Source organism: Saccopteryx bilineata, chromosome 7, assembly GCF_036850765.1.
Source record: "Saccopteryx bilineata isolate mSacBil1 chromosome 7, mSacBil1_pri_phased_curated, whole genome shotgun sequence".
Lineage (NCBI taxonomy): Eukaryota > Metazoa > Chordata > Mammalia > Chiroptera > Emballonuridae > Saccopteryx > Saccopteryx bilineata.
The window spans coordinates 80,797,793-80,821,066 of record NC_089496.1 but is presented as its reverse complement, the minus strand read 5'-3'; the positions used below and the strand labels follow the sequence as shown (position 1 = coordinate 80,821,066).

The 23,274-nt window shown below is 43.1% G+C and overlaps 1 protein-coding gene across 7 annotated transcripts in view; it reads left to right on the top strand.

Annotated features, from left to right (window-relative positions):
• The window catches only part of MYOF (myoferlin), a 187,010-nt gene that overhangs the window by 64,542 nt on the left and 99,194 nt on the right, over positions 1–23,274 (top strand). For 5 of the 7 annotated variants that reach the window (XM_066240063.1, XM_066240062.1, XM_066240061.1 and 2 more), the window contains 12 exons: positions 2,393–2,559; positions 3,197–3,325; positions 6,759–6,821; positions 6,904–6,954; positions 8,392–8,422; positions 8,818–8,933; positions 9,593–9,719; positions 11,333–11,436; positions 13,726–13,794; positions 13,894–13,937; positions 17,987–18,069; positions 21,696–21,734. In XM_066240063.1, the coding sequence (XP_066096160.1) occupies positions 2,393–2,559; positions 3,197–3,325; positions 6,759–6,821; positions 6,904–6,954; positions 8,392–8,422; positions 8,818–8,933; positions 9,593–9,719; positions 11,333–11,436; positions 13,726–13,794; positions 13,894–13,937; positions 17,987–18,069; positions 21,696–21,734 (1,023 nt within the window). The remainder of the gene's footprint in view (positions 1–2,392; positions 2,560–3,196; positions 3,326–6,758; positions 6,822–6,903; positions 6,955–8,391; positions 8,423–8,817; positions 8,934–9,592; positions 9,720–11,332; positions 11,437–13,725; positions 13,795–13,893; positions 13,938–17,986; positions 18,070–21,695; positions 21,735–23,274) is intronic. The other 2 variants (XM_066240064.1, XM_066240059.1) reach the window with 1 other exon arrangement.

Below are 23,274 nucleotides of genomic sequence, written 5' to 3'. Positions count from 1 at the left end.
ACCCTTGCTCCTACTTTCAGCTCAGCTCCTAGTAACCCAACAAGTTGCTTCAGCATTTTGGACCTCAGTCTTTCTATCTGTAAAATGCGGTGAAGCAGGCTGGGCCGAGGATCTCTAAGGTTCCTTCAAGTCTAACGTTGTGGGTCTGGGACTCCTTGAAGGACAATGAATTGTGGATCCAGAGTGTCGGGTGAAAGGAGCAGAGGGTTGAGGAACAGAGTGGGAGGCCATGATTGGTGAGTAGGAGACAGACAGGAGGGCCCCCGGAAGTGCCTGGAAAGCTTTAGACAGAGCACCAGGAGGAGAGCTGCGTGACTCAGAGAAGTATATGCGAGGCCCTGGCCGGTTGGCTCAGCGGTAGAGCTTCGGCCTAGCGTGCGGAGGACCCGGGTTCGATTCCCGGCCAGGGCACACAGGAGAAGCACCCATTTGCTTCTCCACCCCTCCGCCGCGCTTTCCCTCTCTGTCTCTCTCTTCCCCTCCCGCAGCCAAGGCTCCATTGGAGCAAAGATGGCCCAGGCGCTGGGGATGGCTCTGTGGCCTCTGCCCCAGGCGCTAGAGTGGCTCTGGTCGCAACATGGTGACGCCCAGAATGGGCAGAGCATCGCCCCCTGGTGGGCAGAGCATCGCCCCTGGTGGGCATGCTGGGTGGATCCCGGTCGGGCGCATGCGGGAGTCTGTCTGACTCTCTCTCCCTGTTTCCAACTTCAGAAAAATTAAAAAAAAAAAAAAAAAAAAAAAGGAAGTATATGCGGGCCTCGGTGCCCAGGGCCATGGAAGACAGAGCAGGAGGATTCAGGAAAGGTCCTGACTTAGCAAGACGAGGTCACGGCTGACCTCTGTAGAACAGAAGCCAGGCTTAGGGGCTGAGCGTGCACGGAAGGGTTGAGGGGGAGGGTGCACTCTGGGCTAATCTCTGAACAGTATATCAGGGAGAGCTTTTACTTCCTTGTGGTGGCTCCTTCCGCACTCTTGTCCCCAACCCCCACCCACTGCGGTTCTCCAGGAGTGTTCCAGTGTTCCGTGCTGCTACCCAAACTGATTTCTCAATGAAACTTAAATAAATAAATAAATAAATGAATAAATAAGATTAATTTATTGGGTGCTGCTCTGTGCCAGGCACTGTGTTAAAGGCTTTACATACAGATTAAATTTATCTTTACAAAACCCTGTGATGTCTCCCTTTTTACAAATGAGGAAACAAACAGAAAGGAAGGAACTTACTCAGACTCACATGACTCAAAAGTAGGATTTGAACCCAGGTAGCTGACTCCAGAGGCCAGCCTTTAAGAGCCATGCTGTATGACAAGCTGCTTGAACTAACTTATACTATCATGTGAGTGACTGACAGATGTCTCCATGTGGAAATTAAATCTCTTACATGATTTTTCATTATAAAGGTGGAGTTTTAGAATCCAAAGACAGGGAGTGTTAATGCAGGTGTTTTTTCAGTCTCCCTTAAATTATATTGCACAGGGAGTTCAAATTTTTTGTCTGTTAAGAAAAATGAAGTTTGTCACTGAGTTTCAGAGAATTTATAACTGAAAATAAAAGGAAGACATAAGAGGTAGGGTTGATTTTTGTGTGTTTTTTTTAAGGAGTGAAAAATAAGTACATATTTGAAGACAAAAGAAAGGCCACCCCGGGGAAGGAGCCACTGCAAGTGAGAGAAAGAGAGAGATTTGGGGGTCCCCAAAGAATCAGAGGGCAGTGGAAAAGGGGTTCACTTTACCAAACAAGAAAAGCTTTTTTACCCCTGAATGTGAAGGGAAGCCTGGGGAACACAGGAGGAGACAGATGTGCGTGGAAGTGACAAACCAGGACCAAGGGGCAGCATGATGACCGCCATGGTCTGTTTGACAAACAACCCGGAGAGGAGTTGCTCACCTGCCGCGAGGTGGAGAGGGCGTTCGTGAATCAGGAGGCTCAGACAGAGAGGAGACGGTACAGACCTCAGGAGCGCATCTTAAGAGGAAAGACCTGCAGAGGGAAGGGTGGAGCTGAAGCTTCCTTTGTAAGGCTCCCGTTTCCCACAGCACAGCCTTGTCCCTCGGTCCTCACTGCAGAAAGGCCCCTAACGTCAGGCGAGGCTCCGCGATGAAAACCGGGTGATTGCTGGCTGGGTCTGACTGAGCCGTCTCACCCTCTCCTGTGGTCTCCGGCTGACTTTGTATCACTTCGCAGACAGCCGGAATGAGTGCCCTGATGCACCGTGAGCACACCTTCCTAAAGGAGTCTTTATCTGAGTCAAAGTAAGCCCACGTCAGAGTCATGAAAAGCATCTCTACCTGCTGCCTCAGGAACACTGGAAGCTCAGTGCCCAGGAAACCAGAGTTCAGACTTTCACAGGGGGGGGGGCCATCTCTGACTGGATCCCTCTTGGGTGTTTCAGGAGAAGAGGAGGAAGATGGAGGTGAGGAAGACGGGTTGGACAGCGGGGCCCGGGGCCCTGGGCCCAAGGTGTCAGGTAGGACAGTGTCGGAAGCCCAGCTTGCCCGGAGAATCGCCAAAGGGAAGAGCACCCGGCGGATGCTGTCCAATAAGCCACAGGACTTCCAGGTAGGACGAGCTTGAATCCCACCCCCTCCCATTTGTCTTACTGCCAGCTTCTGGAAATTACAGTGATGTCAGGAAGGACCTGTTCCTATTGGAATTGGCTCAACTAATACAAAAAGTACATCAGGTCATAAACCCAATGAGTAGAACTCTCTGTCTGTCTTCTGTGTGCAGGAGTAGATGTAGTCAAGCTAGATGAGGTTCTTCAGAGAAATGAAACCGTCCCCTTCCTTCCCTTGGGTGGTGGGAAAGCTGATTATTGAAAGAAGCACAGGCATGTGTTTTACAGCTCTGGGCACTGCCTTTGTCTCGGAGCTGCTGTGGAGTGCGTCATTACATTCCAGGGCTCAGGAAGGCTGGGTAAGAGGCTGGGCTTGACCAGTGGCCTCAGTCCTGCCTGCTCTTTCCCCGGGCCAGCTCTGGACTCTTTCAACCCCACTACCGCTCTTGGTTTCTGCAGCCTCAGCCTTGGGGATGAGGACAGGTGGCTGGCCCAGTCCGTTAGCACTAGTACATAGCAAAGTTGCCCTGGCCCAGTTTCCGCCAACCTCACAGATGAACGAGCTGAGGAAACACCTGAAGATTCTCTTACACCATGTGCTGGAAAGGATTCGTAACAACACCTCTCCTGTGCTTGCAGATCCGGGTCCGAGTGATCGAGGGCCGGCAGTTAAGTGGCAACAACATAAGACCCGTGGTCAAAGTCTATATCTGTGGCCAGACACATCGAACAAGAATCAAGAGAGGGAACAATCCATTTTTTGATGAGGTAAATGGGCTCAGCGAGTCTGTTCCATTTATACATACCTTCCTGCCTTCCACCTACCTCTCCCGTGTCCCTTGTGGAAGTCAATACAAAGTTCCAGTGTTAAATGGAAGAATCACTGGGCCTTGAAATCACGTGGCCTGCTTCGTCATTGCTTCTCAGAGCTGCTGGGGTCTTGCTGGTATTTTTGCAACAACTTTCTGACGGAACCCTTCCTAATGGGTCCTGGTACCCCTACGATGGAACCCATGATGTCACCTATTTCTGCCTTTGCTCTTTTTAATTAGTAGGATGTCTCTGAGGGATGACTCCGTGTGACTAAGTAACGGTGTCAAAACTTATTATGTGGCTATAAAAATAATACATGTTAAAGGAAAGCAGTTCTGAGCAAAAAGGTGTTTTATTCTTCCCTCCCTATATTGAGAATATAGTCTGGTTTTGCTAGCCTCTTCTGTAATCCTCCTCAAAAATACCGAATACATTGACAGTCCTCTCAAATGCCACAAAACTCCACAAGCAGGGTCGTGAAGAGCAGTGGTAAGAGTCCAGACGTGCTCTCCTGAGGAGACGCGTTTTGGGGATTCCTCCAGCCTGCCTCTTACGCTCTGTTCTCGCAGCCCAGGCCTCTCCTACCACAGCTTCTCATCGCTGTTCCCCGAGTTCCCGGCAGCTCCTAATCCCAGCTCGGCTCTGGCTTTTTTCTTTTTTCTTACCTCTGTTCACAGAAGAACAAGTTCCTTCTGTCTGGCATTCCTGTTTCTCTCCCTTTGTTCACGCCGGCACCCAGCTTCGCAGAAGGCCCCCTTTCCTCTCGCCTCTAACTTCCCCCTGGGTGGATGGCAGACTCAGCATGCAGATGTGGAGTGTCAGCGTTAATTTAAGGGATGGGCGGGTGCGCCCTGAGAGGGGGCGCTTGAAACGGACTTCAGAAAAGGCTGGGGAATTAATTCACCTTGGAGGACATGACTGGGTTGCAGGGAGGACAGGAAACTGGATGCCGAAGGAGTGAGACCCAACAATGCATTTATAATGCAGAATAAATATTTACTCAGCTACACTCTTAGGAGCCCAGCAAGAATTGCCACCTCAGCCCTGGCCGGTTGGCTCAGCGGTAGAGCGTCGGCCTAGCGTGCGGAGGACCCGGGTTCGATTCCCGGCCAGGGCACACAGGAGAAGCGCACATTTGCTTCTCCACCCCTCCGCCGCGCTTTCCTCTCTGTCTCTCTCTTCCCCTCCCGCAGCCAAGGCTCCATTGGAGCAGAGATGGCCCGGGCGCTGGGGATGGCTCTGTGGCCTCTGCCTCAGGCGCTAGAGTGGCTCTGGTCGCAACATGGCGACGCCCAGGATGGGCAGAGCATCGCCCCCTGGTGGGCAGAGCGTCGCCCCTGGTGGGCGTGCCGGGTGGATCCCGGTCGGGCGCATGCGGGAGTCTGTCTGACTGTCTCTCCCTGTTTCCAGCTTCAGAAAAATGAAAAAAAAAAAAAAAAAAAGAATTGCCACCTCAGAATTTTCCCATTTTAATGAAATTTTTTTTAATATTAGCTCTCTGGGCAAAAGAGATGAATCAAAAAAACTGAGCCAATTTGAGAATCAAAAAAGGAATTTTACTAAACATCCCTAGTTTACATTCATCTTCTTAACCAAGAAATTAAATGTGATATTACCAATAATGGGACAAACTAGTGTGTGTCCTGGTATGATCTAAAGTAATCAACATCACTTGTATTATATATATCTTGTCTGATGGTCAGTGTAACTCTCACAGTTAGGAAACATTCACTCAAATCCAGATTGTGGAATATTCTCTAAAACAACCAGTCAAGATAGAAAAAAAAGAGAGAGAGAGAGAGAAAGAGAGAGGGTCAGGAATAATATCCTGGATAAAAGAAGACTAAACAGACACAATAACCAAATGCAATCAATGTAAGATCCTTGAGTGGTTCCCAGATTTTAAAAAACCTTTTCCAGGCCCTGGAGGAATAGCTCAGTTGGTTAAAGCATTGCTTGTCCCGAAGCACAGAGGTTGCTGGTTCAATCCCCAGTCAGGGTACATACAGGAAAGATTAGTGTCCCTGTCTCTTTCTCTCTCTCTTCCCCTTCCTCTCTCACTAAAATCAATAAATAAAAAATTTTTAAAAATGTTTTCCGGGATAATAGTAGAAATCTGAAAATTGACTATAGGACAGATGTGGTCTTTCTTGGGTGTGATAACAGTATTATGACTGCCCACAAAGATGTCCTTGCTCATAGGAGATGCATGAGAATCTGCTTTAAGGAGTGAAGTGTTATGGTATCTAGAACTTTTAAAAAATTCAGTTAAAAATGGAGACACATTTCACTAAACCTAAAATGGCCCAAAATGTTAACAATTGGTGAACATAGATGAAAAATGGTGTTTATTTTACAGTTTTTAAAATTTCTTTGTAGATTTGAAATATTTTTAAGTAAAAAGTAGGATAAAAAGTTCTTTTTCTCTTAGGAATAAAGTTTATTGGTACATAAAACTTTGGTTTTCTGATACAACCTCTATGTACCCAATAGTCATCCCCTAAGAATCAACCTTCTTAAACTTAGCTGTTACAATGAGTTAAAATGTGGTCAATATTGACTCTACTGAGAAACCAACATTATCTAATGATCAAGGCTGGCTTTGAAGGTATTTTGTTAGAAAGAAAAAATTAGAGTCACTACACACAAATAATAGAGCTAAAAATGGCAGGATTAAACTCAACTTTGCAGGTCTTATAAGCCCTAAGTATATGACATCACCTTAAATCTTTACTTAATTAAGCTTGTAGATATTTGGTCCCAAAAGAACAATTTTTTTTTTTTTTTAGTTAAAAAAACACTATAGGCCTGACCAGGCAGTGCCGCAGTGGATAGAGCGTCGGACTGGGACGCAGAGGATCCGGGTTTGAGACCCTGAGGTCGCCAGCTTGAGTGCGGGCTCATTTGGTTTGAGCAAAGCTCACCAGCTTGAGCCCAAGGTCGCTGGCTTGAGCAAGGGGTCACTCAGTCTGCTGTAGCTCCCCGGTCAGGGCACATATGAGAAATCAATCAATGGACAACTAAGGAACCGCAATAAAGAATTAATGTTTCTCATCTCTCTCCCTTCCTGTCTGTCTGTCCCTATCTGTCCCTCTCTCTGGCTCTCTCTGTCTCTGCCACAAAAACAAAAACAAAAAACAAAAAAACCCACTATAGTTGTTACTTAATCTTTTTCTCTTTTTCTAGCATGCAGAGGTGAGTTGTTCATGAAGGTCATGAAACTTAAAATTTGGGGTCTTTTCTAAAGTCCTGCAATGTGTTCACATGGTTAAATATAATTTGGGGTTTGTATTTTGTATTTTGGGGGAGGGCCCTCAAAATTATATATCATATGCACCAAACATGAGTCCACTCCTTTAAACATTCACTGTTCTCTTTGTTTTGACAGTTATTTTTCTACAATGTCCACATAACCCCTTCTGAATTGATGGATGAGCTCATCAGCATTCGGGTAAGGCGACCACAGAGTGGGAAGGTCATGCCCACTATCTGCCAGATAAAGCCAATAATCTTTTCGCTGCTCTTTCTTCCAGGTTTATAATTCCCATTCTTTGCGGGCAGATTGTCTGATGGGAGAATTTAAGGTGAGTGTCAACTGGCAGTTTCATTCAATTTACATCCAAGATGGGCACTTTCATAATGAGGAATCAGGTTCTTGGCCAGGTCTCAGGATGCCCATTTTGCTGACATCTTAAAGTTATGGGTGAGGGATTGGTGATTCTTGCTGAGAGCTGGAATACCAGCAGGACATGAGTGTCCTAGGGGCCAGAAACCAGCTGAATATCATCTGGGTCTAGTTGATTTGTAAAGTACAACACTTAGCAGCACCCTAAATAAAGCAAGATAACTTGAAACCAGCCCATCAGGGCCCTTCCCAGTGTTCTATCTGTGGATGGAAGCCAAGACACTGCTAAGAAGGGAAAGGATGCTTTATGGCAAGAAGCCCATCACACAGTCCCAGAGTGCCACCTACAAAGACAATTGTTATAAATCTGGAGTAGGAAATGCAATCCAAACCAGGGAGGAGAATCAGGGTGCTTTTCTAAGTAACGAACTTTGGAATGAAGGAGCATACTTGGTGCCTTCCCAGCTCTTCTACCTGGAATGGGCTACTTCCTGAACGAAGGAGCTTGCAGTCATTCAGGTCCTAAAGGATGGCCTGGGTCAAGCAGACCGGTGTTCGTACCCATTCTGCCACTGATAAGCCATATGTCAACTGCTCTGATCCTTAGTTTCTTTATCTGTAAAATGGGGTCGTTGTGAAGACTAAATGAGATAGAATATATAAAGCATCTAGCATAGCACCTGGCACAATAAAGTGCCCAATCAATGATTATACTAATATTAGCATTAGTTAGAAGAGAAGAGTATTGAATAGTTAATTGGGCCAGGTAACTTCCTGTAGGGTAATCACTGGTCTAGATTTGCCTGGAACTGAGGGATTTCACTGAATGTGAAACTTTCTGGGCACCAGGAAAGTCTCAAGCAAACAGGGACACACTGGTCACCCTACTTCCATTATCCTTTCCAACTTAAGACTAGCTCCTTCATTCAAAATGATGAATGAAGGTTCTTCTGTATGCCACACATCAGGCAAAGCACTGGGGATACAGAGAAGTTAGTATGGAAATGTTGAGTCCCAAAGAAATTTAAGTCTAGTCAGGAGCATTGTATTTATTTATTTATTCTTAATTTTTCCATTGATTTGAGAAAGAGTGGGGGAGGGAAGGAGAAAGAGAGAGAGAGAGAGAGAGAGAGAGAGAGAGAGAGAGAGAGAGAAAGCATCACCTCATTGTTCCACTTAGTTGTGCCATTTAGTTGTGTGCTCATTGATTGCTTCTCTATTGTACCCTGACTGGGGATTGACCCTTCAACCTTGGTGTACCAGAACAATGTTTTACCCACTGAGACACCCAATTAGGGCAGGAGCATTATATTTAAATATAATAATTATGGTTTCTTTGAAGTGACTCAGCTGATTTTTAAATCTATGTAAACTCCTTTAATTTTTTTTCCCCCAGATTGATGTTGGATTTGTTTATGATGAACCTGGTAAGTAATGTTCTCTCCATGAACTGGAAAATTTGAAGGATCAAGGAATCAAAATTATATATGTATTTTTTTTGGTTAAGGAGGGTGGAGGATACTTAGTGGGAATGAATAATAGTAGCTTAGTATAGACTTTATTTTTAAAAATCTAATGGCAATTATCTTAACATTCACAAATAGATGATTTCTCTGTTTTGGAGGGAGATTTTGATCTTATTAAAATCAAAGTATAAAACCTGTTAATAGCACTTAGAGGGTCTTGTTTGGTCACACGAGGGCAGGATGGAGGTGGAGGCAGTGCAAAGCAGAGGACATTAACGCAAATACTCATCTGGGGAATTCAGAAGTGTTTGTTTATCTTAAAATGTCCTTGTCCTTTTACTCCTTTTTTATTTTAGGTCACGCTGTTATGAGAAAATGGCTTCTTCTCAATGACCCTGAAGATGCCAGCTCGGGTGCTAAAGGTTACATGAAAGTCAGCATGTTTGTCCTGGGAACCGGAGATGAGCCTCCTGTGAGCCCCTACATTTTCTACCACCTACATTTCTTTTTATTAAAAAATAGGACCAGAAGTTAAGCAAGTGGGCACCAACACTTGATAAGAGGAGCACAGCTTCTAATTAATAACCTCAAACCTCCCATTCCTCCTATTTTTCAAAAGCTCTCCTCTTCATGGCAGAGTTATTTCCTGGCTCACCTAGAGGCCTTCCTGGTGTCTGTGAATGGGTTTTTCATTCGGTATAGATACGTGTATTTTCAAGATTTTGTTGCAGGGTTTTATTTGTAGAGCATGGCTCTGGCTCTGGTTCACTTGCGGAATCAGACCTTGTTACCTAAAAGGACCGTTGTCATTCTAGGAAATTGGGCAGCAAATCCAGAAATAGTGAGAGGCTAGAGAGAAATTGAAAGAATTTCAGAATCTCTCTCTCTTTTTACTATTTAATGCTTATAAAATTACAGAACACATTATTTTCTTGTGGTGTATTGATTGAAGAAATATGCACATTGATTTTGTAGAGCAGTTTTGTTGAATTGGTGGCTGAACTCTTAAGCCTGAAACAGGAAATCCTAATGGAAACGACTCTGGTTGGTGTGGTTTTATAAGCATCATCTTGGGTTCTTACAAGCACTGCTTTTCTGTGTGTGTAATTTGTTATCTTGTGTCCCCAATAGCCTGAGAAACAAGACCGTGATAACGACAGCGATGATGTGGAGAGTAATTTGTTACTCCCTGCTGGCATCGCCCTCCGGTGGGTGACCTTCTTGCTGAAAATCTACCGAGCAGAGGACATCCCACAGAGTACGTAATGATGTCATCCTGCCCCAAGATTAACAGTTATTTGCATGATTAGATGTGTTAAAATCATACTCTAAATAAGGATTGGTGCTCCCTATCATTCATATATATATGAATTAAGGTATCTCTGAGGAAAAGATGGTATCATGAGGTATTATAAGGTCTTTGAAAAATATATATATATATATTTTTTTTTTTTCCTTAAAGGCCTTCATAAATGTATTTTCATTCATTTTGGCCCCATTGCAAGCTACCTGAGCTATTTCATGAGGTAGCCAAGTGGTCACTGATACAAATATTTTGTTGAGACTTTTAGCCCATTCTGCTCCGTTCCTTCTTTCTTCAATGTCCCCTATCTTCTTACCTTTTTGTTGTTGTTGTTCTAGAGAATACTAGAGAGAGGTCAGCAGTCAGCACTCCCAACTTCTTTCATCCTGAATGAAAATGTGGAATTTTATAAACAAATAAGTGTGTTTGCTATCAGATTATTAAAAGTGGCTGAGCGAAGGGTGGTTAAGGGTCAATAACTAAAAGTCACTGTTGTATTATGAGCTAAGTATACTAAGAGATTGGATGCATTTAAGATGCACAGTGACAGGCTCAGTGATGTCCCTGTCACTGCCCAGCATCCTTGCTGCCTGGCCCGGCCTGTGTGCTTCCGGCTGCACCCTGGGACAAGGGACTCCTCTCTGAGTCCCCAGGGGGCAGCACTCACTGCTCAGGCCGTGGAGCTTGTCAGGATTGGCTGCTTTTCCTGGAATACCTCCTCCCTTTTCAAAGACCTTATAATACCTCATGATACCATCTTTTCCTCAGAGATATCTTAAAAGAAGAAAATAAATTAAAGCTCACATCAATAGTCCTACCTGTTTAATTGATCTCTGGTTTACTTTTGAGTTTGTTAAAACAGAGATCATAATTGATTAAATGTGTGATTTATGATTATGTCAAATTTCCTTAAATTTTTCTCTGGAAAAGTCAGATTCTATCATTTTGACCTAAAGCACCTTTTCCAGATTGAAACCAGGCCTGAGTTGGAAAATTGTCTCTTACCCTCTCTGAATGAACTTTTTATTTCTACTTTTTCCTCAATAAATTATTGATTCTCTCGTAGTCTTTTTGTGGATTCTTTGGGGTTTTCGATGTATAGGATCATATCATCTGCAAAAAGTGATACCGATACCTTTACTTCTTCTTTTCCGATATGGATGCCTTTTATTTCTTTGTCTTGTCTGATTGCTCTGGCTAGAACCTCTAGTATCACATTAAATAAGAGTGGAGAGAGTGGACAACCCTGTCTTGTTCCTGATTTAAGGGGGAAAGCCTTCAGTTTCGTGCCATTTAATATGATGTTAGCTGATGATTTATCATATATGGCCTTTATCATCACAGTAATTTATCAATTTAATTTTCAAGGTGCTCTTATTGATTTTAAAACTCTGGGGAGAAAACATTTTCTCCTCAACAAAGACACAAAAGATTTCTGTAATGCAGTGCTACCTTTGGGAACAATTTTCATTGCAACTGTGTTCATGGATGAAAGAACATTTTTCATTTTGTTGAGCAATTTCTATTAAGAGCATTAGATTTACTTTCTGCCATGTGACACTTTCCAGTGGATGACGCCTTCTCTCAGACGGTCAAGGAAATATTTGGAGGCAATGCAGATAAGAAGAACCTAGTTGATCCCTTTGTAGAAGTTTCTTTTGCTGGAAAAAAGGTTTGTATGTGCTATAAATGCAGATGCCTCTAGAAATAAATATAGAAACCACTGTGCTCTGTTGGAGTGCATTCCTGCTGATTCTTTGTAAAAGCTGCTTCCCAATGAGCTGGGCCCTCAGCAGGACCACAGATTAGCTGAGTCTGAACATGCCAGGCTCCGCCCCAAGTTTACTTTAGAGTGGAAAGTATGCAGGACCCAAATGGGAAAATTCAAGCTTTTGAAAAATTAAAACAGTAAAAGCTACCACTAATTATTTCCCGGGTTCAAGTGTTATCTTAATCTTGGGCAAGCTCCTTAGCCAGAAGTTAAAATCCCTGGTAAATGCGCTTGGGCCTAGCCCCCCAATGCCCAGCTGCCAACCTCTGTCACATTTCTCACCTCCCATGCCCAGTGACACTGGAGAGTCAGGCACGGGAACCCCATCCTGGTCCTCTGGGAAAGTCTAGGGGGGTTCATAGTATAGGAATACCTGTAATCATCATTTTTACCAACAGAGATGGTCAAAGATTGGACAGTGGGATTTCACAGTAGAATAACACTGCACCGTGAACAGTTATAAGCATGCAATACTAGTATCTTCTATGTAGTAGATCCATTTCTTTAAGAAAGTGAGGTTTGGCCAATGACACACACCTGGGCAGTCTATTATTTCCTAGGAGAGTCAGTGGAGAGCAGCAGAGAAGTCCTGCGTTCTGGAGTGAAATGAGGCCTGATTTAAATTCAGATTTCACCCCGCTCCATAGGCAGTTAAGGCCAATACTTTAACCTTTGAACCTCAATTTTTCTGAAATACAAATGGGGATAAGAAGAATCTCATAGGAGTGTTGGGAGGGTTTATTAATTCAAGAAGTAACTATTGGGAACCTATTTAGTGTCAGATACTGTCCCATGTGCTGGGGTACAGAAGTGAGCTAGACAGTCATAGCTCTCGTGGAGCTTACTTTGTCATAGAAGAGACAACAATAAACAAGCTAACGAGAAATTGAATAATTCAGGATAGTGCTAACTACTTACTACAAGCCCAGAAAATAAAGCAGGGAACAAGTGACTGGTGTTGAAGGGGCATTTTGCTAGGATATCATGTGGACACCTTCAGGGAAGTGATGTAAGTAGAGGCCCAGATGATGCAGAGATCTGGGGGTGGGGTAGGGGGGCTCCCCAACAGACAAAATAGCAGATGGTAGAGACACATTTGCAGCCAGAGAATATCCAGGTGGCTGGAGGAAGTGAGTAAGGAGGAAGGGAAGGGATGAGGTCAGAGAGATCTGGGTGCTGGGGCAGTAGTGCTTGAGCAGCCAGAGGAAGGATGTGGACTTCATTCTAAGCATCACTGTGGAGCTCATGGAGGATGCTACTTAGAGTGACATGAAAGTGGGGAGGCAGGGGAGGAAGTGAAGACCCAGCTAGGAGGCAGCTGCAGGGACTTGAGGAGATAAAGATCTACATGAAGATAAGGTGTCAGGATTTACTAATGGACTGGATGAGGCATGTGATGGGGAGAGAGAGGTGGCTGACTTTGTTGTAAGCCTGAGTCACTTGGTGAACGATGCTGGAAAGGCTGAGACAGGAGCTAGTTTGCAGAAAAGAAAGAGAGGTTGGTGGGGCAGGATAAAAGACCTGTTTGGACATGTTAATGAAAAGATGTGTATTAGGCAGTATATAATAAGTGCTCAATAAACATTAATTTTGCATCATTACTTAGCACAATATTAGAAATCTGGCAACTGAAAACAAAGTTTAGTACACAGAAGAAGCAAAGATAATTGTTAAACCCATGTCAGGCCCTGGCCAGTGGCTCAGTGGATAGAGTGTCAGCCTGGTATATGGAGACTGGGATCTATTCCCAGTCAGGGCACACAGGAGAAGCAACCATCTGCTTCTTACCTCCTTCCTCTCCCCCTTCTCTCCCTCTTCCCCTCCCACAGCCAGTGGCTTAATTGTTTCAAGCATGGCCCTAGGTGCTGAAGATAGTTCCGCTGGAATGCATCGGCCTCAGATGCTAAAAATAGCTCAGTACTCAAGCATCAGCCCCAGAAGGGGTTGCTGGGTGGATCCTGGTTAGGGCTCAAGCAGGAGTCTGCCTCACTATCTCCCCTCCTCTCCCCTAGACAAACGAACAAACGAACACACAAATAAAAAACAAATCATTATAAAAAATACTTTAACCAGCTTACTAAATATATAACTTCTAAGCAAACTAGGCTCATAATTTAGTATACATATATTGTAAACTTTTAGAAAGTAGAAACTTGAATACCTACTGTTTTTGTTTTGATGATTTTGCAGGTGTGCACAAATATAATTGAGAAAAATGCAAACCCTGAGTGGAATCAAATCGTTAATCTGCAGATTAAGGTTTGACTTTCTTTTCTTTCACAAAGAGTCAGGATACTTATTTTAATAGTTTCTGAATAAGTTGAGAAATAACTACTTTTTTCTATTTCTTTTTAACAGTTTCCTTCAATGTGTGAAAAAATAAAACTAACAGTATATGACTGGTGAGTTAAAAAGTGAACCTGTGTTTAATTCGAAATTAAAGAATTAAACATTTGGATTTCAGTATATTTGCTTTTCTTTCAGAAGGGAGGAATAAACTATTCTTAGAATTGGCTGTTTCCTTTAAAAATAATAATAGTGCTATTACAGAAAAGTTTTGAATATCTTAGTTCAACTGCTCATAAACAAAGAAGGAAAAAGTGATCTGAAAATACCCTAAAATAAGGAATTAAATACCCTTAGGCTGGCCAAAATTGACCTCCAAAATGGAGTAAATCACGTCTTGGGAAGAATCACCAGAACACTTTGTTATTGTTATTATTACAAAGGAAAATGGACAGAGCTACCTACCTGAATGCTGGAAATTTATTGAAAGGTTCTGATGGACTTTTTACTAGACCAATCTCCTAGCAATGATTGGCCACAAGGAGACCATTTTCGGGTATGTTCTAGTTAGGTAGGGCATTCAATGAGCGACCTGTAGCCCTCTGAGAGTGGAAATGGCAATATCATCATCGTAATCTTTGTGTTTATTATGATGTTAGTTAGCTACTGTTTTTTGAGCCCTGCTAAGTGCCAGGTATTGTGCCTCATGCCTTATCTACATTATCCCATTTAGTCTGTAGAGCTACCCTATTGAATAGAGACTTTTAGTAGTTCATTTTACAGATAAAGACACTGGAGCTCAGAGAGGTAACTTGCTCACAGTCACCCTGTAGAATATTTGCACAGTACCTTGAGGGAAAGCTAAAGATTTTTTAAGAGTCTTTACTCTAGACCCTTCTGGATGGACAGAAAAGACACAAGCTCTCGGCCCTGGCCGGTTGGCTCAGCGGTAGAGCGTCGGCCTGGTGTGCGGGGGACCCGGGTTCGATTCCCGGCCAGGTCACATAGGAGAAGCGCCCATTTGCTTCTCCAAACCCCCCCCCCCCCCTCCTCTCTGTCTCTCTCTTCCCCTCCCGCAGCCAAAGCTCCATGGGAGCAAAGATGGCCCGGGCGCTGGGGATGGCACCTTGGCCTCTGCCCCAGGCGCTAGAGTGGCTCTGGTCGCGGCAAAGCGATGCCCCAGAGGGGCAGAGCACCGCCCCCTGGTGGGCAGAGCGTCGCCCCTGGTGGGCGTGCCGGGTGGATCCCGGTCGGGCGCATGCGGGAGTCTGTCTGACTGTCTCTCCCTGTTTCCAGCTTCAGAAAAATACAAAAAAAAAAAAAAAAGAAAGAAAGAAAGAAAAAAAGACAAGCTCTCATACCAACTGTGTTTAGCTAGTCACTTTCTATAACCTAATATTATGTACTATGTAATATATTCTATATATATAACATACAAAGTGGGGCAAAAATAAATTTACAGTTTTGAGTACATGAACAGAGTCTATTCTTATATTAGTATTGTATCATTTTCCATATAAATAACTGTAAGTCTATTTTAGCCTGATGCTGTGTGTCATATATAATATTACTATAATATATGCTATTATACCTATTATACCATAGTATAATCTTTTCTCAGAATAGTGAGCCTTTCCTCCCTTCCATGGGTCTTAGACTTCAGAGTGGGTGTGCCACCAGATGGAATAAAGAAGAGGAGGAATTAAACAGAGATGAGGTTATTAATGCAAACTTTATTTTTATACCTGTTATGTGCCCAACCAGAGACATTTCATGAGTTAGTCTCAGAGACTAAGATACCCACAAAAATATACACAAAGTTATATATACTTACAGCGGGCAAATTTATCCCAACCATATAGATAATAAGATTTAGATTCTAGGCGAGCAACTGTAGTCAGAAAACTAACATCTATCATGCAGTAGTGCGCCATAAGTATTTGAATTGTTGAGAAAGAATTTTTCTTCCTATGAAGGACCCTTAGATATAGCCCATTGTACTTATTAAACCATCGTAGTAATTAATATGAACATGATAAAATTAGACATGTAGCCTGACCTGTGGTGGTGCAGTGGATAAAGCGTTGACCTGGAAATACTGAGGTCGCCGGTTCAAAACCCTGGGCTTGCCTGGTCAAGGCACATATGGGAGTTGATGCTTCCTGCTCCTCCCTCCTCCTTCTCTCTCTCTCTCTCTCTCTCTCTCTCCTCTCTAAAAATTAATAAAAGAAAAATTAAAAAAAATTGTGAAGGACTAGTGAAAAATCTTGTGTCTCTTCTACAATTTAAAAAAAATTAGACATGTACTTATTCTATGTAATATGATTATTTTACACTCATTATGTCATGTGCTTATAACTGATTCATTCATTTCTTTTTTTTTTTTTTTTTTTTTTTTTTTTTTTTTTACAGAGGCAGAGATAGACAGGGACAGACAGACAGGAACGGAGAGAGATGAGAAGCATCAATCATCAGTTTCTCGTTGTGCGCGTTGCGACTTCTTAGTTGTTCATTGATTGCTTTCTCACATGTGCCTTGACCGTGGGCCTTCAGCAGACCGAGTAACCCCCTGCTGGAGCCAGCGACCCTGGGTCCAAGCTGGTGAGCTCTTTGCTCAAGCCAGACGAGCCCGCGCTCAAGCTGGCGACCTCGGGGTCTCGAACCTGGGTCCTTCCGCATCCCAGTCCGACGCTCCATCCACTGCGCCACCACCTGGTCAGGCTGATTCATTCATTTCATGACAACAGTATTGAGTATGGCTGTAGGCAAATCTCATGACTTCTGTAAAAAAATCTCAGTTTCCAGCCTGACCAGGTGGTGGCGCAGTGGATAAAGCATCAACCCGGGATGCTGAGGTCCCAGGTTTGAAACTCTGAGGCTTAGGTGCGGGCTCATCTGGCTTCAGCTCAGACTCACCAGCTTGAATGCAGCATCACTGGCTTAAGTGTTAGATCAGAGATATGATCCTGTGGTCACTGACTTGAGCAAGGGGTTACTGGATTAGGCGCAATCAATGAACAACTCAAGTGACTCAACTATGAGTTGATGCTTCTCAACTCTCTCAAAAAAAAATCTCAGTTTCTATAACTGAAATGAGTTGTTCGATTAGATCAGAGTTTCTTAAAGAACGCTTGGAGGACCATCTACAACAGAATCAATTAGGAAATATACTTGTTGGAATCCATGGGAGTCCGAAAAGACCAGAGTAACAGGCTTTATTGAAAGGAAGAAAGGAACCCTGCCGGGCACTTCTCTGGGGAGAAGGGCACCAGTTACAGACTAGGGGCGAATTTTATAGCATTTGGGAGAGCCCGAGGGGGTACTGAGTCAAAAGTTATGGTATGTTCCCTTTTACGGTTTTACCATTTCAGCTTTCTGGAATTTTTCTGCCTCAGGGGCGATTGTTCAGTAAGTTAGGGTGAGGTCAGGCAGCCCGGTGGAACAACAAAAGGGCAGTTGGAATTTCATATATCTATCAATACTTGTTATAAATGCAGACTTGTTCTTCACCCCTGCTTTTATTTATTTATTTTTTTAATTTTTTTGTATTTTTCTGAAGCTGGAAATGGGGAGAGACAGTCAGACAGACTCCCGCATGCGCCCGACCGGGATCCACCCAGCATGCCCACCAGGGGCGACGCTATGCCCACCAGGGGGCGATGCTCTGCCCCTCCGGGGCGCCGCTCTGCCACCACCAGAGCCACTCTAGCGCCTGGGGCAGAGGCCAAGGAGCCATCCCCAGCGCCCGGGCCATCTTTGCTCCAATGGAGCCTTGGCTGCGGGAGGGGAAGAGAGAGACAGAGAGGAAGGAGGGGGGAGGAGAAGCAAATGGGCGCTTCTCCTATGTGCCCTAGCTGGGAATCGAACCCAGGTCCCCTGCACGCCAGGGCGACGCTCTACCGCTGAGCCAACCGGCCAGGGCCCACCCCTGCTTTTAGTGAATCAAAAGCTTGAGTAAGAGATGAGGGTGAGGAGTTTCCAATCGATTTTTTTAAAAAGTGCAGTAAGACTTGAGACCCACTGAACAGGATGGTGTCTGAGGTTTAGGGTTTTTTCCAATTCTGTTTTATTTTTATTTTTATTTATTTATTTATTTATTTTTTATTATTATTGAAATGAAATATACCCTCATAAGGGGAGGCCTTAACCAATATTTTATACACAGGGACCGTCTTACCAAAAATGATGTAGTTGGAACAACATATCTACACCTTTCTAAAATTGCTGCCTCTGGTGGAGAAGTGGAAGGTAAGTCACACGGCAAAGCTGGAACAACACAGGCTGCAGGATCTCCAGAGAAGGAGTGAGCTGGGGCGGCCGCCTGGCAATGCAGTTGGTTCTTTTTTTTTTTTTTTTTTTTTTTTTCGAAGCTGGAAACGGGGAGAGACAGTCAGACAGACTCCCGCATGCGCCCAACCGGGATCTACCCGGCACGCCCACCAGGGGGCGATGCTCTGCCCCTCCGGGGCGTCGCTCTGCCGCGACCAGAGCCACTCTAGCGCCTGGGGCAGCAGCCAAGGAGCCATCCCCAGCGCCTAGGCCATCCTTGCTCCAATGGAGCATTGGCTGCGGGAGGGGAAGAGAGAGATAGAGACGAAGGAGGGGGGGTGGAGAAGCAAATGGGTGCTTCTCCTATGTGCCCTGGCTGGGAATTGAACCCCGGTCCCCCGCACGCCAGGCCGACGCTCTACTGCTGAGCCAACCTGCCAGGGCCCAATGCAGTTGGTTCTTAAAAGCCAAATATGATAAGCCTAGTGAAGTATTTCAGGGATGTTTGGTGATGACCAGCAAAACCACTAATTAGTAATTAATAATTAAAGTAACTAACAGTGCGAAGACTTTGGTTTTCTTGCTCCCATTCCCCAATTTTTTCCCATTAGCTGTTTTATAAATTTTTGAGTGTCAGTACAGAGTGCTGAGTACCTTATTTTTTAGAGTTGCATTGAAACAACTCCACCCAAATATAAAATAATATTCAGTTTCCTATCTGATTTCTTTGACGGGAACAAAGAGGTCAGGTGGCAATGAACCATGTAATCTCTGCTCCCTAAGGCAATGTGTATTTTGTTTTTGTGCCTTTCATGCTAACAGGCATTGATAACCAACACGCTTTTCCTTCTGTTGTTTTCCCTGCTGAGAACTAGTTGCCTGTACCTGGCATTATGGTTTTGTACATGTGTCAGAACTTGTACAAAATAGAGAATGAAGGAGAAAAATTAAAATGGTAAAAGAAAAAATTTAGCTTTATGCATTAATAATATCAACAGCTTATTTTTGGTTGCCTAAATAAAAATAACAAAAGTTCTTATAATTGCCATTAGATTAAACAAATTGAGCAAAGTGAGAGAATTTGAGACAAGGTTTTGTCTTGGGAAACCTAAGGTATCTCTCATCCTCATCTTGTTCAAAAGAGGACTTTATAAGTATTTTTTTTTTTTTTGTATTTTTCTAAAGCTGGAAATGGGGAGAGACAGTCAGACAGACTCCCGCATGCGCCCGACCGGGATCCACCCGGCATGCCCACCAGGGGGCGACGCTCTGCCGCTCTGGGGCGCCGCTCTGTTGCGACCAGAGCCATTCTAGCGCCTGGGGCAGAGGCCAAGGAGCCATCCCCAGCGCTGGGCCATCTTTGCTCCAATGGAGCGTTGCTGCGGGAGGGGAAGAGAGAGACAGAGAGGAAGGAGAGGGGGAGGGGTGGAGAAGCAGATGGGCGCTTCTCCTGTGTACCCTGGCCAGGAATCAAACCCGGGACTTCTGCACGCCAGGCTGACGCTCTACCACTGAGCCAACCGGCCAGGGCCTATAAGTATTTTAAAAATACATTCTTGCCTGACTGGTGGTGGCGCAGTGGATCAAGCATCGACCTGAAACGCTGAGGTTGTTGGTTCAAAACCCTGGGCTTGCCTGGTCAAGGCACATATGGGAGTTGATGCTTCCTGCTCCTCCCCCTCTTTTCTCTCTCTTTCTCTCTTTCTTTCTTTCATCTCTAAAATGAATAAATAAATAAAAATAATTAAAAACATATTCTTAATTTAATTAATAGATAGCATGAATAAAAATCTGGAAAATAATAGAGATATGGTGAAGCTATAGATTTTCTCTCTCAAGAAGAAAAAGAAATGCAATTAGAAATGCCAACAAAAACAAAGATCTAAACAAAGAAGATGCAGTCCAAATAGAAGGCCATATGTACCATTATTTTTTTTTTAAATGGTAAAAGTTAAGAAACAGATTTCATCTGAGCAATCTCTGCGGAGGGAACCATGCTGCTGGAACAGTGGGGACAAAGGAAATATAATTACAACTCTCCTTTTCTCTGCAGAAAACAATATTTATCTGGTTGTCATAACATAAGCACTATTAATTGCTTTTGTGTTTTCTTTTTCTTCTTAGCCTGTAGTCAAAGCTCTAAAACAGAATGTAAACTTCAGCACCCATTACAATAGGGGTCCCCAAACTACTGCCCGAGGGCCGCATGCAGCCCCCTGAGGCCGTTTTTCCGGTCCCCTCCGCACTTCCGGAAGGGGCACCTCTTTCATTGGTGGTCAGTGAGAGGAGCATAGTTCCCATTGAAATACTGGTCAGTTTGTTGATTTAAATTTACTTGTTCTTTATTTTAAATATTGTATTTGTTCCCATTTTGTTTTTTTACTTTAAAATAAGATATGTGCAGTGTGCATAGGGATTTGTTCATAGTTTTTTTTTATAGTCCGGCCCTCCAACGGTCTGAGGGACAGTGAACTGGCCCCCTGTGTAAAAAGTTTGGGGACCCCTGCCTTACAGGGTACAAGTGAAAGTACAGAGGATAGAGGTTAGAAGCGGAATGAGGAAGAGGCAGGTGGGCTACTAGCCTTTCTTTATCAAGGAGGAATCCAGATATAAAGACTGGATGAAATCATTGGTTAGATAAAGATTGGTTCAAGACTAGATTAAATCTATCAGTTAAAGGTAACCAAAGGAGTAATTAGAAATTATGCTATTACTCTATGGAGAGAGGGTAAAAATTATTAAATTCATTTATCATTATTGAGAAATTATTAGATAATTACCAAAAGATTTATTCAAGAAATATTGAGACATGGCCTGACCTGTGGTGGCGCAGTGGATAAAGCGTTGACCTGGAAATGCTGAGGTCACCGGTTCGAAACCCTGGGCTTGCCTGGTCAAGGCACATATGGGGGTTGATGCTTCCTGCTCCTCCCCCCTTCTCTCTCTCTCTCTCCTCTCTCTCTCTCCTTTCTAAAATGAATAAAAATAAAAATTATAAATAAAAAAAAGAAATATTGAGACAAACCTTTTTCTTAGTGATATGGTGGTAATAGCCATTCATCCATAAAAAAACAGAAATTATTAGTTTTAGCCCCGTCTCTGAGATCTTTTCTCATTACAGGCCCTGTGGACAGGCTGTTACAGGGTCTCAAAATAAAAAGGAGCAGCAGGCATCTCCCCAAAAGAAACAGCTCCAGGCCTTCGCTTATACACTCTCAGAATACATTAACTTGGATTTTTTTGGCCTTGGTGTCAACTAAACCAGACATAAAACAAGTAAATGTTTTATTAAAAACTCAAAATATTTATAATGTCACCAGGCCTCCTCTAGTGACGAGAAGCTGATTCTTCTCAGATACCTGGTGGCCCTGGGCCTGGAGAGATTGGGTTATTTCATATCGTCACAAAGTATTGAGCTATTTTCATTTAACCAGTGAGATTTGTGTAAAATTACAAAAGCGTTATATGGTTTGGGTCTGAATTTGGGGGGTTTTTGGTGTTGCTAAACCACTTACCCAGCACTGGATTTGGTTAACATTTTCAATGTCTCTTTTATAACGTTGTGTTTCTCTTGTTGTTTAACCAATTGTATTTTTACCATGTAGATTTCTCATCTTCGGGATCTGGGGCTGCATCGTATACAGGTTTATGCTTTGTAATATTGCTATCTTCTAGATCTTCTTATTCACTAATATCTTATTAAATCTTTATCAATAGATTGCCTTTAGAATGTGTTTGTTTTCTACATTTTTCTGTCTTAACAAATAACTTGTATTATTGCTGTATGGTTGTCCTGCCTGACTAAACATAAAACACCTGTGCTAACCAGGCATTGCTACATGTATCATGTGCTCACCTAGATGCAGACCACCTTATTTGACTTCATTGTAAATAACTGCTTGTGAGATATAACACTTTTTTTGTTATTGTTGTTTATGTTCAATACATAGAGATTTGGAGCACTTAAATCAGTTGTTTAAAATGTATGAAATAACTTTTCTCCACTTTCAACATGGATCTCTAGGTTGGAAGATACTGTTTTCTACTTTGTACCTTGAAGGTCTTCGTCTCCCAAATATGAGGGCTCATCCCTGTCCTTCGGTTTGCACAGCTCTGGCCATTCTTTGCAAGTTTGCTCAATGCTCTCACACTTGACCATCACAACTCTCCTAGGGCAGATGTTGTTCCTTTAATCCAGTGGTTCTCAAACTTTTTGAAGTCGGGGCACATTTAAAATCCTACAAATAATTGTAGGCAGACTATATACAAATTTCTGAGAAATATGTTATAATAATTAAGTCAAATATTAAAGAAAAAAATATAAAGTCCAAGCGTGCTTTTATGGTAATTAAATGAAATAAATACAACAAAATTAAATTTATTCTGACGTTAAAAAACATTTTTTATGTTATATTTTTTGAGTTATGCTTTTTAGAATTCCTAAAAAAAGAGGGGTTAAAAAATTTTTAAAAAACGACAAAAATGTTACCTTTTTACATATATATAGATACATTCTTAGTAAGATTTAGTAAATTCGGCAGGTCCCGGTGCAAATGTGTTAAGTTTTTTTATTCTTGTATTTATGAGAAACCAGAGCCTGATGTGTCCTAGGGATTTCTTCAATGTTTGGGCATATATTTGAAAGGCAAACTCTCATTTCCTCATCAATACATTGAATAATTCCTCTCTTTTTACTCTTAATTGTGTGAAATTAGAAAATCTTAATTTACATAAATAGGATGTTGAAAATTGTAGTAAAATGTTCAAGGCTTTTTGAACATACAATTGCCACATATTCTTTTATAGAAATCCAAAAGGCTTCAAGAGACAATTCCTTATGTTTAATCATCAATCCAAAACCCCCACCATACATATCATCTTAACTTTACACCAAACAAAGGATAGAAGAAACTTGCCTCCAGTCTTTCTGGGGAACATGGGGAGTAGTGTAAACAATCCAGCACCACAGCTTAACAGCCTTTTGCGACCTAATCAGGCAAGTGAGGTGGGGGGTTGGGCAGACTGTCAGCTTACAGCCAATTCTCCACACCTCTGTCCCCCAAAAATCTAAACTCCAAAAACCCTGTTGGTTTTTTGGTCCCCAACAGGCACATATTTCTCTGGAATACATAGGGTGCATCTGGAAATCTTCTAGGGTGTACCAGTGCACCCTGGCACACACTT